Here is a 14525-nt window from a genome sequence, read left to right as displayed (position 1 = left end):
TAGAAAAAAGTTGGTGAAAGGTCCTACGATTCCATAGATTATACTAACGAATTTCATTCAGATCCGACTCCCGGTTCCAGAGCTACAGTGTTAAGGGCTTATTCAGTAGTTCTAGATGCATAATTTATGTCAGTTTTAAAATTTAAATCTGGATTTTATAAAAAGAAAAACTGGTAGCCCAAGAATTGTTTTACTCGTGTTTCATGTGTAGAAATAATAGAACGGCGTCGTATAAAAAAAGCAAAGCCTTGGTATTACATTCCTGTAGTGGAATTTGACCTTCTGTTTCAACAGACTTCGCAGCCGATTCAGAGTGTACAGAACCATTGCATGGCTAGTGCTACGATCCTACTGACACTACGAATCCTTCCAGGTCGGGGCTCGAACATATGACAACTGGTTTATAAGACCCGTGCCCTATGCATTGAACCGCCAACCCGGGTCGTATGTCAGTTTTAAATTTGACAGGAGAACTGTTCGAATAAATAAAACTAGAACGGCTTGCTGAAGATTCGTTTGTTCCAGTTTCAGTTCTATTTTAGATCTTCCATATAGAACTTCTAGCTGCTGAATTTCACAGAAAGAAATAATGAAATTTACACGAGATGTAAATCAATAGTAACATGGAATAGACATGAGTTGAATCGAAATTTTGATTGAAAACCTTCATCGATGCAAAACTAAATTGAATTGCATTGAATTTTCAATGAATATAACTGTATCTTTCAATTAACGCTTGTTTTGCGATTAAATTATATTGAAACGTACAGAATTGTAAAGTATTTTTATGTTTAATTACCTGCTCCAAATATGTGCATGAAAATAGATGTAAATTCACAAAATATTTTTATCTGTGTTGCTCTAAGTTTGTTTAAAATTTCAATCCGCCATTCAGACCGACGAAGCTAAAACACACAATAATTCTTTTAAATTTCCATCTCTGTTTTAATTTAAAAGCTATGTTCAAGAATCAGAACAAATTGGATCAAGTGGTACATTCCTCTGTATGTTTGGAGATTTATGCCTTGCCATGGTTTCTCATCATTTTTGTGATGGGAAGGAAAGGATTGTGTAGTGGATAGGATGGAAATACAGCATAGAAAAAAAAACTATTTTCAAATTCAAATCTTGTAAAAATGTTTCTGTCTATGCTTGCCTTGTGCTTTTACCAACTAGTTACAGTGTGAAATCAATCGTGGTCAAATCATTGGATGCACCAGCTCTAGTCCATCATCAGCCAACAGTTGATGGCAAAATGAACCGACATCGACTATACCGGTTCCCAGTTCCCGGCTCCGGAGGTTTTGACAATAGGGGAAAGCCTGCGCCTTGGGCCATATTACACTTGAATTTTTTTTATAACTGCAAATGAAAGGTATTTAAAAAGTCAACACTCTGGCGTATTAGTGTACCTCCTTACAATCATTGTGATTTTTTTTGTAAACAGAGGCTTTTTTAATTTCTACATAAAAATTTAAAATTTTGTTGGCATTTGACGGGCAGGGATGCCAGGTCATTTTGTCAAAAATCTGTGATCAAACCCAAAACCTGTCTGTGAAAATCTGTGACCGTTTTCCGTACCCCAATAGCAGTTCAAAATCAATTTGGTGAGCAAAAAAAAAAAGGTCTCACTACCAACAAGCTCTGTAGTTTTTGGTGCTAAACTGTGCTCGATTTCCAAAATCTGTGAAAATCTGTGATTTATTCAAGAATCTGTGAAAATCTGTGATCATTTTCAGAAATCTGTGTCGGTTTTAAAACCTGGGCATGAAAATTCAAAATCTGTGAAACAGAGATTAATCTGTGAACCTGACATCCCTGGTTCACTATTCTCGGGTGATTTTTCAAAAGGGCGTATAGGCAAGTGACAGTTTCTCTTTAAGCACTCTCTCTTTCGATTTTTGTGATGTTGTTAAAAAGATATTCTTTGATATAACTATTCTGTTTGATAGTCGAAAGTTTCGGGTATCATTTCTTGCAGAGTTGAGTGATAAACGTGGAAACCGCTTGGTAATTAATAGAAGAGAAAGTAAACAAAGAGAAACTGTCACTTGCTTATACGCCCTTTTGAAAAATTAACCCAGAATTATCATAATTCAAATAAGGGCGAATCTAACATTGACAACAAATGGAGAAAAACGTCGTTGAATGTTTCGACTTGGGTTTCAAATCCTATTTAGAAATTATCGTATATTCTCAGATCAATTTTTGATTGGTCGATGAACTGTTGGTTTATCTTTAAATGGCATGCAAATTTTACCACTTTGTTTCTATATCTACTGAATAAATCGACATAAAATAAAATTTCACCCTTTTTCGATTTGTTTACTTTTATGCTTCCTGTGTGAATTAAGATTTGTTTACTTTTGTAAGATTCGCCCTTCTTTGAACAACAGCTGAATTGAATTTATAATTGTTTAAATTGGGCCAAAGCTGCCTACTGTTGTATGGCCCAAGTCACCCGATAATGCATTCTAAGATCCTTATTTATGAAACATTTTTGCAACATTCAAATTGTAATGAAATCTAAAAAATCATAGTCTGAGAAACTTAATTTTATTTTGCTCCTCAAAACTGAAGAAAAAAACTTACATATCCGGACCATACACGGAAAATAAGAACTATCTGTTATTTGACTGATTTATACCTAATTTTGAGTTCGTTTAAATCTTTTCTTTCATTCGCTCTTTCCATTGTTGTAAAAATACAAAGTGCAAAACCACCCAACAGCGAGAGTTTCGTTCAATAAGCTAAAATTAGGTAAACCGTATCAACCTGAAACTGAGTCATACGATTCAACTAAACATAACTTACCATTGAGTAGATACAACTCATAATTATTTTTTGCACGTGCCTTACTTAAACTACCTAGAGCCACTTTACCTAAAATTAGATTATTCAACGAAACCCCCCATTTGGAATGTACTTAAAATTAGATTGTTTTGCGGCTTTGCGGCGCCTCCGTGTATGTTCCAATTTCTGATTCACCGGCAGTATACTGCAACTTTGCCAGGTATGCCGATGATTCACGGATCATACCGATAAATATTTTGAATAGAAAAGAGAAAAGGTTGTCGTCGTGACATTTTCCTGGTATTATGTAGAAGAGATTTTAATACCGATATGGTACAGATAGATTTTTTGCGCCGAATACTGATTTTTGGAATAATGACCTGGCAACGCTGGTATACTGTTCAATCCCCAGTACAGTCTGTGCCTGGTGTGGTGAATATAAGATCATATTTTTGACGTATATCGGCGAAATGTTTACAAGCATGCGAAGTTACGATGGATGGTAAGCGCAATGCTAAATTGTTTTATATTACAGTTTCTAATTACAACGACGACTCTTTCAGAAAATAAGGACGCCAGCTTACTGGTCATTGTATTGGATACGAACCCGTCTCAGCAAATCATACGCACAAACCCCCATCACTTAACACAATGCCTCGATTCTATCGTGGCGTTCGCCAATGCACATCTCATGCAAAAAGCTCAAAATAAATTGGCTGTACTTGCTTGCCATCATCATGCAACGTATGTATCTGTTTGTGCTCCACTTCGTTTGATATTAACTCCTACACTTATTTCTTTAGTGAATTCCTTTATCCGACACCAGGGAAGCCTCTGGAAATCCGTCAGGTTGATGGGCAGTTCGAAGTCTTTACCTTAGTGGAAAAAACTATCAAGCAGAAATTGGCCAAAGTAATCAACGAGGCCCCGCGATTGACGGCACCCGCCGAGTCGCTTCTAGCCGGCAGCATGGCCATGGCTCTGTGTTATATCGCAAGAGTAAGCAGCAGTCTGATCTTGTTTTACTGTTTTTAATTACGATTTATTTTCTAGATAAATCGCAACAAACCGCCAGGTCTAAAAATTACCTCTCGCATTTTGGTGGTTACCGGAAGCAACGAGTGCGCTTCACAGTACATGACATACATGAACGTGTTTTTCACCGCTCAAAAACAGGCCGTAACGTTGGACGTCTGCGCCTTAGACAAACCACTGACTCTCCTCCAGCAAGGCTGTGATATCACGGGAGGACAATATTTGAAATTGCCTCAGTTGGACGGATTCTTGCAATACTTGCTGGTAAATATTCATCTCAGTTACGTTGAAGTAAATATTTAAAAAAAAATTGTTTCAGTGGGTTTTCCTGCCAGAACCCCAAATGCGTTGCAAATTGGTGCTTCCACCCCCAGTAAAAGTAGATTACCGTGCGGCTTGCTTCTGCCATCGAGAGCTTATCGATATTGGCTATGTGTGCTCAGTATGTTTATCGATTTTCTGCAAATTCAGCCCGATCTGTACAACGTGCCAGTAAGCATACAATGACTTGAAAAAGGTTTTCACAAATAATAACATATTTTTTCCGATTTGTAGCACCGTATTCAAGGCACCCGCGACAATTGCAGCTAAGCCAAAAAAGAAAAAAATGAGAGTATAATGGTTGCTTCGCATATCTTCTATTTTACAAATACAGTTAAATTCATCGTTTCTACAGTAAATTAACTATTACGCACTAACTTACAAAAGTACATTGGTCCGAAATTAACCGGGAGAAACGGCAGCACCAACTGACCATATTTCAGGGTATTTGATTGAGCAAATTTATAGATATCCGAAAATGGTTTCATCACCAGGCTCAGGTCTCTGTAAAACAGTGCAGAAATTTTAAACTGGTTATAAAAGAAAACTATTTGCATAACTCACTTAACCGTTAACGTCATTCCTGTATCATTGAAAACATTCCTAAGTGCCATGTGTACTACACCATCATTCTGTACCGGACTGAGGCTACAGGTGGAATATACCAAGGTTCCACCGGGCCTCAGAAGTTTGATGCTATTTGTTAAAATTCCCGCCTGCAGTTCTGGCAATCGAAGACGCTCCTTAACTCTACTGGGTTTAAAAATGTTGTTGTCGTTCTCCATAATCGAGTGCCTATCGGTAGTACAAGGAACATCTACCAAAATCCGATCGTACATTCCGTATTCCTGCAAATCACGCGCATCCGCTTGTGTGATGAAGCATCGATCTTTTTTTCCACTTTTCCCAAAATCATAAAAATAGCTATTCATTAGCTTTTTGATTCGATTAACACGGCTCTCCTGAACGTCATTGCACACCAGCGTCCCAGGCCGAAGAGTTTGCAGTAGCAGTAGTGACTTTCCTCCCGGGGCGGCACATGCATCCAGAACTCGATCGCCGGGCTGAACATCTAAAGCCAAAGCCGGAAGAATAGAAGCCCCGTCCAAAAGAAAATGAGAAAGAACTCCCGTGGAACAGCTCCTCGGGGTTCGAAAGTCGGAAACATTCCCTCGTTCATACGAAAAAATGTTCAGATGTTCAGGAATTTCAAAATTGGTTTCCATTTCAATATTTATTGGAAAATCTGCACTGTTACTGTAATACTTGTAGTGTTCGGATTCGAGAACAAAATCTTCCATACCCTTCAATTTGGTTGCTGGTACAAATTCGTGCAGAGCAGATGTTCCCAAATTAGGGTCTATCAGACGTTGAAAGTCCATATCGGTACTGTCTTGCAGTGCTTGATGCAGAGACTTGTTGAAATCTACTGCAACTTGCTCTTCGTTCTGTTCAAAATCTTTGGTCATTGTTTCTGGCGCATCGTTATTGTACAATCGTTCAACTTCCTGTCTCTGTTGGTTTTCAACGAATGATTCAATCGTTTGTTGTAATTTGAAAACTTTATCCTCGGAAAACATGTCCTTATTTCCATCGGTCAAGAACTGCTTTTTTGCGATGTAAATGTCCCGCACATTGATAGCACCATCGGCTACCAAAGCATCAATAGTCTTTTCTGTGTCGCCAAATTGATTAACCATCGCCATGTATTTGTGTTCGGTCAGAAGAGCCACTCGGATGCTCTTCCATCGATTACCGAATACCTGGCCGTAGAAATCATCAAAGTTATCCAGTGCCCGATCCGTGGCTAGCTGTTTTTTGCCGACTTGCGACTGTTTAGATGAAAACCAAATATTTTCAATTCAAGGAAGATAATATTTACTTCGCATAATTACCCAATGTGTTTTGCTGTGTTTATTTCTGACTGAAGTAAACAGAACTAATCTAGTTCGAAGCATATTTCTGAACGTTATTTTATTATTATTTAATATTAGTTTCTTCAATCAGCCAGCCTCGATGTCTCAAAGGTTGTAATAATCTAGATCTTTATTTTAAATGATCATATCTGCAAGCAAAAACAAAGTTTGTTTACTTTTTTAAAGTATTATTAATTCGTCGAACGTTCAAAATGATAATAGTGGATCATTTGGAGTAAAACATTGTGCAAAAAGTGGTGAGAAAATTCAATATTTTGTTAATTTTACACAAGAAAGTTTAATATAGAATGCACACATGATAGTTTGAATAAAATGTCTAGAACACAAAAACGCACGTGCTTTCGTGGTGAATATAAAAATCAAACAGTACGTTGTTTACCACCCACACCACCCAATAATGTGAATTTGTCAAGCGATGCCAGGAATACTATTTAGAGAATATTTTAAGTCAATTATTTTCCATTGCTATTAGGAAGTACGATATAGAGGAAAAAGTTGTAAGTCATATGTCATAGGCTGGCTGATTACACGAGAATTATTAATATCAGTCGGTGTTGAACAGTCGTTCGCACCGCACGCGTATAGCTCTTGGCTCCTGGAATTTTTTTTCTGGCTACCTAGAGTTTCATTGATTCAAGGCTTCAGTCTTTTTCAAGGCTACCTGAATCACTAACTAAGTGACTAAGTGATACAAAGAGTGATATTAGAGTGACTAAGTGATACAAAGAGTGATATTAGAGTGACTAAGAAATTAATCAGCCTTTTTTAAGGCTAGCTAGGAGTCTAATCGAAGACTAATTTAGCCTAGTTAATTTAATTTAAAATTTCATTAATTTCAAAAATGCCTGCGTCCAACCGGAAAGGCAACAAGCCTAAGGCTAAAAATAATTCAATACGGAATAAATCACAATCCGTTATTCAACATTTTTCTAATAGCATTCACGATCTTATAGAATCTGAATGTAAAAATAAAAGACAACGGACGGATTTCCCTTCCGTTGATCCTATGCCGTCTAACAATATTTACGAGATTCTTCCTGAATCCGATTGTAGCGACATAGAAGAAAATTCTTCAAAAATTCCCAAAATGGACGCTTGTCGTTCTGGGAAGAAACATCAATCTATGCCACCAGTGACGGTGATGATTTCCGACTTCAAAGCATTCCGTACTGAGCTTTCTACTTTTCTCCCGGAAGTAAAAGTCTCATTTCAAATCGGACGAAGAGGAGAATGTCGAGTCTTGGTGGATGGATTGGAAGATTATGAACGTCTTATTCGATATTTGTCCGAGAAACTTCATAAATTTTATTCATATGATATAAAATCAGACAGACCCTTCAAGGCTGTCTTGAAAGGATTATCAAATGATCAAAGTATTGATGAAATTAAAATGAACTAAAAGAATTGCTTGGTTTTGCCCCTTCCCAAGTAATACTTATGAAAAAAAGAGCGAATGGTACTTCTAAACCACGCTCTGGAATTTCCCATGAACTTTACCTAATACACTTCAATCGAAGTGATGTAAACAATTTGAAAACTTTAGAAAAAGTACGTTTCATTTCCCACATTAAAATTCATTGGGAACATTATAAACGGCATAATCGTATTGCAAACTTAACGCAATGTCGTCGTTGCCAAGGCTTCGGTCATGGAACCAAAAATTGTCATATGGATATACGGTGTTTGAATTGTGGTAAATCGCATTCGAAAGACGCTTGTCCAATGAATGAAACCACTGATAAATTTTCATGTTCAAATTGCAATGGAAATCATAAATCCAATTATTTGAAATGTCCTGTCAGGGAAAAAATTTTAAACGCTCGTTCGCTTAGACAACAAGTCAAATCAACGACCTTAAATTTACAGAACATACCTGAAAATTCTTCTAAGGCACCTGCCAATTCGTCTTCTAACGAAAACAATTTATTGACAGGTAGATCGACCTCGTCATCATCTTCTTCTAATGTCAGTTATGCTGGTATATTAGGTAGAAATCTATCTCCTATTTCTTCTAATGTAAATAATCAAAACACAGGACCGCCTTGCAGTTCTTCTTCGAACGAAAACAATTTATTAATAGGTAGACCGGCCAAATCATCTTCTTCTAATGGCAGTCTACCTACAAATATTCCTTCAATGCCATTCGCTTCTTTAAATGAAGTCGATTTAGGCGATATAACTGAAAATAAAATGATCTACCTACAAGATCAACTTTTTCAAATGATCATCCAAATGAATTCAACTTCATCACTTTTTGAAGCATTTCAAATTGGATGGAAATTTGCAAATAATATTATAATGAATTTAAAATTTAACAGTGATGTTAAATAATTATTTGAATATTTTAAATTGGAATGCTCGATCTTTGAAATCGAGTGAAGATGAATTTTATAATTTTCTCAAAGTTCACAAAATTCATATTGCCATTGTGACAGAAACTTTTCTTAAACCAAATGTAAAATTGAAAAGTAATCCACATTATGTGGTTCATCGATTTGACAGGTTTACTGGAATTGGTGGTGGAGTTGCCATTTTTGTCCAACGGCAAATTAAACATCGAATTTTACCTTCTTTCAATACTAAAGTTATTGAAAGCTTGGGAATCGAAGTTGAAACCATTCATGGAATTTATTTCATCGCTGGAGCATATTTGCCATTCCAATGCACCGGCGAACAATTAAATTTCTTTAAAGGCGATTTGCAAAAACTTACAAGATATCGATCGAAATTTTTCGTAATAGGGGACTTAAATGCTAAGCATGTCCAGTGGAATTGTAGGCAAAATAACAGTAATGGTAAAATACTTCATAATCAACTCTCAGCTGGTTACTTTACAGTTCTTCATCCCAGTAATCCTACTTGTTTCTCTTCCGTGAAAAACCCGTCTACAATTGATCTGGTTCTAACAGATCAAAGTCACATTTGTAGTGAACCGATTACTCATGCTGATTTTGACTCAGATCATCTTCCTGTAACATTCAGACTTTCCAACGAAGCTATAATTAATCCAATTAGTTCTATTTTCAACTATCATAGAGCAAATTGGTTGGATTACAGATCTCACATTGAAAATCATGTGGATCATGAAACTATTTTAGAAAATTCTGCGGATATCGACACAGCAATTGATAATTTGAATCATTATATTATCGAAGCTAGAAATCTTTCAGTTCCCAAAGCTCAAACTAAATTAAATTCTCCTATCATCGATGACAATCTTCAACTGCTCATTCGGTTGAAGAATGTTCGTCGACGACAATATCAACGTTCTCGTGATCCTGCTATGAAAAACATAGTTAAGGATTTACAAAAAGAAATTAAACATAGATTTACTCTTTTGCGAAATGAAAATTTCGCTAAAGAAGTTGAACAAATTAAACCATATTCTAAACCTTTCTGGAAACTTTCTAAGGTTCTTAAGAAACCTCAGAAACCTATTCCTGCTCTCAAGGAAGGAAATCAAATACTTCTTACAAATGGCGAAAAAGCTCAAAAACTTGCTCAGCAGTTCGAGAGTGTCCACAATTTTAATTTGAACGTTGTGAGTCCTATTGAAAATGAAGTCTCACTGAAATATGATCATATTTCAACCCAAGTGTTATCACACGATGACATTATTGAGACGAATTTTGATGAAATTAAATCAATTATTAGAAAACTTAAAAACATGAAGGCTCCTGGTAATGATGGAATTTTTAATATTCTTATTAAAAATCTTCCCGATGTTGCCTTGAGACTCCTGGTTAAAATTTTCAACAAGTGTTTTTCATTAGCTTACTTCCCAAAAAGATGGAAAAACGCTAAAGTAATTCCTATCCTAAAACCTGATAAAAACCCAGCAGAAACATCAAGTTATCGCCCAATTAGTTTACTTTCTTCTATCAGTAAACTTTTTGAAAAAATTATCTTGTTAAGAATGATGACTCATATAAATGCGAATTCAATTTTTTTACCAGAGCAGTTTGGATTTCGTCATGAACATTCAACTACTCATCAACTTGTCAGAGTAACGAACATGATAAAATCAAATAAATCTTCTGGGTTATCCACTGGAGTTGCTCTTCTAGACATAGAAAAAGCATTCGACAGTGTTTGGCACAAAGGTTTAATAGCAAAAATGTCTGATTTCCAGTTTCCTATTTATTTGATCAAAATGATTCAAAATTATTTAACTGATCGTACTCTTCAGGTTAGCTATCAGAATTGTAAATCTGAATTGCTACCCGTACGTGCCGGTGTTCCGCAGGGTTCGAGTGTAGCTCCAATCTTGTATAATATTTTCACTTCTGATCTTCCAAATCTACCCGTTGGTTGTCAGAAATCGCTATTCTGTGACGACACAAGTCTGTTAGCCACAGGTAGAAATCTAAGAGTGATCTGCAGTCGCCTACAAAGAAGTTTAAATATTTTCAGTGATTATCTGTCAAAATGGAAAATTAAACCAAATGCAGCAAAAACGCAATTAATTATTTTTCCTCACAAGCCAAGAGCTTCTTTTCTTAAACCAAACAATAATCACATTCTCAAATTGAATGGCTTGGAATTGACATGGTCTGATCAAGCTAAATACTTAGGTTTAACGTATGACAAAAAACTCACTTTCAAGGATCACATTGAAGGAATCCAGGCAAAGTGTAATAAATATATTAAATGTTTATATCCTCTTATAAACAGAAATTCTAAGCTCTGTCTAAAAAACAAATTGTTAATTTATAAACAAATTTTCAGACCAGCCATGCTTTATGCGGTACCAATTTGGTCAAGCTGTTGTTCCACCAGGAAGAAAACGCTTCAAAGGATTCAGAATAAAATTCTGAAAATGATTCTGAAGCGTCCTCCCTGGTTTAGTACAAATGAGTTACACAGACTCACAAATATAGAACCATTAGATGTAATGTCACATAATATTATAAGCAAATTCCGACAAAAATCGATGCAATCTTCAATTGAATCGATTCGCTCTCTGTATTAGTTAGTAAGTTAGTATATAAGTTCCTTTTCCCCATTACACAATACAAGTAGGTTTAGAATTTTCCCTACACAAAAATCTCAGAATTGCGGAAGCAAATGATGTCTTCATGGTAATAACCAAATCATATATATATATATATATATATATATATATATATATATATATAACAGGGCTGAAAAGTCACCACTTGTGGCTGAACACCCAATTTAAATCTTAATAATTTAATTTTAACTCATATTCCAATAAATAGTTATTTAAAAAAAAAAAAAAAAAAAAAAAAAAAAAAAAAATCATTTTTAATGATTACTAAAGTAATGACATTGCAAATTTGTATGGAGAGAGTTTCATTAAAATTATGCTTATAGTAAGTAATCACATATATATATATATATATATATATATATATATATATATATATATATATATATATATATATATATATATATATATATATATATATATATATATATATATATATATATATATATATATATATATATATATATATATTTGAATGTATCAAGTAAAGTACGGGTTATATATTCTAACGCCGAATTTGATATTCTGTTCTTAATGGTTCCGCAATCGATTTGTAAAATTGGCTGATTCTTTGAATACTAGGAGTTCTTCCAGGGGGGGACTCGAATATTTGACAAATAGCTTGTGAGATCTGCGACTACAGTATTAAAATTCAGTAATGAAATCTAACTATGGATGAATCCTAATCACAAGCTAAAAAGAATAACATCTGATACATCAGAATTCCATATCATTGATCTCCATTGATTTTTCTTATAAATTTTTATAGCATATGGACTAAAATCGTTAGATATATCCTTGTTAAGCAAAACAAATCCAGCTTTCAGCGAGTGCGAGGTCTACTACAATCCACTACAATCTATTGTATTGTATAATTGGAACAGCTCTTTATTCATGCGTTTGCGCCATTCTCCACTTGATCGTCGAAATACAGATAATTAACTCGAACATGTCGAGTACTCGAAAATATTCTGCCATATGACCATACAGGTAACAAGAAGTATCACTATAAACTACGGAATTTTAGCTCACTACGGAGTCCGAAGTAGCAGCCGCAGCAAGTCTTTTCATTTCGACAAACTCATATCAATTGTCATCTCAGGTTGAAATCGTTTAGATTGCTTATCTTAAACAATCTTACAATTCACTCGATTTTGATAGAGTTTATGACAGATTCTGTCAGCTTGAAACGAAATCAATTCTCTTGGTACAGATAAATTTTTGCACCGCATACCGATTTTTGGAAAAACGCTGATCATGACACTTGATTATTGATATTCTTGCTAGAGTGTCCCGAATAACGTTATTTAACTATTTCCCCAGCAAATTTCGAACATCAGACAGATCGCACCCAGTAAGCAGAAATGTCAGGTAAAAATTTCAAATATCTGCAGACAGGGTAAAAGTCTGTATATCCGTAAAAAAATCTGCAATTTCTCTATAAAGTATGGTACGCTAAAATGACTTGGCGAGCAAAAAAAAGGTCGCGACAATTTCAAAAGTCTGTGAATTTTGACGAAAGTTTGCGAAAAAATCGATTTCCAATAGTCTGCAAAAGTCTGCTCAACAAAAAATGTCTGCATCACTATGTGCGATATCTGCATATTTACAGACAAATCTGCAGATCTGGCATCTAATACTGCATACTTAGCAGAGATGCCATTTATACAGATTTATCTGTACAATACTGATTTTCACATGTGCATACAGATTCAATACAGAGTCCAGGTTTTATACAGATTTCGCAAATTTAATACGGATTTTCCCAATTTAATACATATTCAAACAGATACCACAAAATGTAAGAATAAAATAATGAAACTTTTTCATCTGACCTGTCTATTAGTGTTTGATTGCGCATATTAAATGGAAATCTTCCGTGCAGATATGTGATGATGAACACTGAAATACATATATAATATAATTTGAAACGAATTTGAACTGATAATCAAGGAAGTCATGGCATCATGAAACTTTATTGTCAGAATGAGAAGTTTTATGACCTGACGTGGCGTTGCGTATTGAGCGTTTGAATTCTATCTCAACTTAAAAAGTCGCATTTTCAAACGAAAAAAGTACATAGAATTACAATTCAATTGTGGTTGAAAACAAAAACTATTAAATTTTGTCGTTGAACTTTCTTGTCAGTGCTGTAATGACATACGATATGAATCTGCCATTCTATATAACTGCTTTAAACATCATTTTTCTGTCGAAATTTTATTTTATTATTGAATGCAGATAAATATAGATTTTTAATACAAAGCGACACAGATTTTCTTTGGAATTATCTTGCATCTCTGATACCTAGTGAATGTCTGTTGCGGGCAAGGGGCAAATCACTCTAAACTTTGTCTGAACTCAAACAAGTTTTACCAGGAGTAAAAAAGTTTAGCAGGGATCTCGCTGGATTAGAATGGGATTAGAGAAGTTTAGCCGAGATCAGGAAAAGCATTATTTTGACATAAGAAGCTGTAAACGTGGGAGCAGAGATGCCAGATATTTTCATAGAAAATCTGTATTGCTTTGTATAAAAATCTGTATTTATCTGTATTCACTAATGAATGGAAATTTCGGAAATAAAATTATGTTTAAAGATGTTATTCCATTAGATTATTGTTATAGAATGGCAGATGCAAGGAGCATTCCTTTATATCGTAAGTCCTTGCCGCACTGACAAGAACATTCAACGACGAAATTTAATTGTTTTTGTTATTAACCACAATTGAATTGTAAATCCATATACTTTTTTCGTTTGAAAATGATGACTTGGAATTCAAACGCCCAATACGCAACGTCAAGTCAGGTCATACAACTTTTCAGTCTGACAATAAAGTTTCATGACGCCATGACTTCCTTGAACATCATTCAAATTGGTTTCAAATTATGATATAAATGTATTTCAGCGTTCATCATTAAACAGCTGCACGAAAAAATTTTCATTTTAATATGGGCAATCAAACACGCTCAGATGGAAAGGTTTCATTATTTTTTTCTTACTTTTTGTGGTATCTGTATAAATCTGTATTTAATTTGAAAAATCTGTATAAAATCTGTATGCGCATGTAAAAATCTGTATAAATGGCATCTCTGCGTGGGAGTTCGAATGACAGATACACTTCAAACAAGATTAGGCAAAATTAGGTTGGATTAGTTTTAAATTACCCAAACTTATCTAGACTAGTTGGGATTAAATGAGATTAGAGAAAATTATTTTGGAATGACATGAGTTTATTAGTATGAGATTGTCTAGAGTTTAGAGTGATTTGCCCCTTGGTTGCGGGTTTCGGTGTTGATTGTTCTTTTGGAAACTTGCATTGAAGAATATCATCACAAAAAAACTTAGAAAACTATTCGAGCATCTCTAGTTTATGCGTGTTGATAATTGCAAACTTTTGGCAACACTGCATTTACAAGCAAAACAAACA

The 14525-nt window shown here is 34.8% G+C and overlaps 2 protein-coding genes across 2 annotated transcripts; one reads left to right on the top strand and one right to left on the bottom strand.

The window, feature by feature from the left end:
• The first annotated feature begins 3217 nt into the window (after nt 1-3217).
• On the top strand, nt 3218-4508 carry LOC131429564 (general transcription factor IIH subunit 3). The gene is made up of 6 exons (XM_058593777.1): nt 3218-3295; nt 3357-3537; nt 3597-3792; nt 3847-4092; nt 4148-4320; nt 4384-4508. The coding sequence occupies exons 1-6, from the start codon at nt 3289-3291 to the stop codon at nt 4445-4447; spliced, it is 867 nt and encodes a 288-aa protein (XP_058449760.1). The 5' UTR covers nt 3218-3288; the 3' UTR covers nt 4448-4508.
• On the bottom strand, nt 4443-6363 carry LOC131429563 (5-methylcytosine rRNA methyltransferase NSUN4). The gene is made up of 3 exons (XM_058593776.1): nt 6045-6363; nt 4714-5981; nt 4443-4653 (listed from the first exon to the last, which is right to left on the bottom strand). The coding sequence occupies exons 1-3, from the start codon at nt 6105-6107 to the stop codon at nt 4509-4511; spliced, it is 1476 nt and encodes a 491-aa protein (XP_058449759.1). The 5' UTR covers nt 6108-6363; the 3' UTR covers nt 4443-4508.
• Between the last annotated feature and the right edge of the window lie 8162 nt (nt 6364-14525).

The sequence above is a fragment of the Malaya genurostris genome, chromosome 2 (genome assembly GCF_030247185.1).
Source record: "Malaya genurostris strain Urasoe2022 chromosome 2, Malgen_1.1, whole genome shotgun sequence".
NCBI classification, from domain to species: domain Eukaryota; kingdom Metazoa; phylum Arthropoda; class Insecta; order Diptera; family Culicidae; genus Malaya; species Malaya genurostris.
This window is presented reverse-complemented; position numbering and strand designations above follow the sequence as displayed.

Excerpts from the sequence above, each read along its gene's own strand:
- LOC131429564 (XM_058593777.1), top strand. Across the intron at positions 3,793-3,846 it reads CTCTGTGTTATATCGCAAGA|ATAAATCGCAACAAACCGCC; the intron begins GTAAGCAGCAGT and ends TTTATTTTCTAG. Across the intron at positions 4,321-4,383 it reads CCGATCTGTACAACGTGCCA|CACCGTATTCAAGGCACCCG; the intron begins GTAAGCATACAA and ends TCCGATTTGTAG.
- LOC131429563 (XM_058593776.1), bottom strand. The coding sequence starts at position 6,107 with ATGCTTCGAACTAGATTAGTTCTGTTTACTTCAGTCAGAAATAAACAC. Across the intron at positions 5,982-6,044 it reads AACACAGCAAAACACATTGG|TCGCAAGTCGGCAAAAAACA; the intron begins GTAATTATGCGA and ends TCATCTAAACAG. Across the intron at positions 4,654-4,713 it reads GGAATGACGTTAACGGTTAA|AGACCTGAGCCTGGTGATGA; the intron begins GTGAGTTATGCA and ends ACTGTTTTACAG.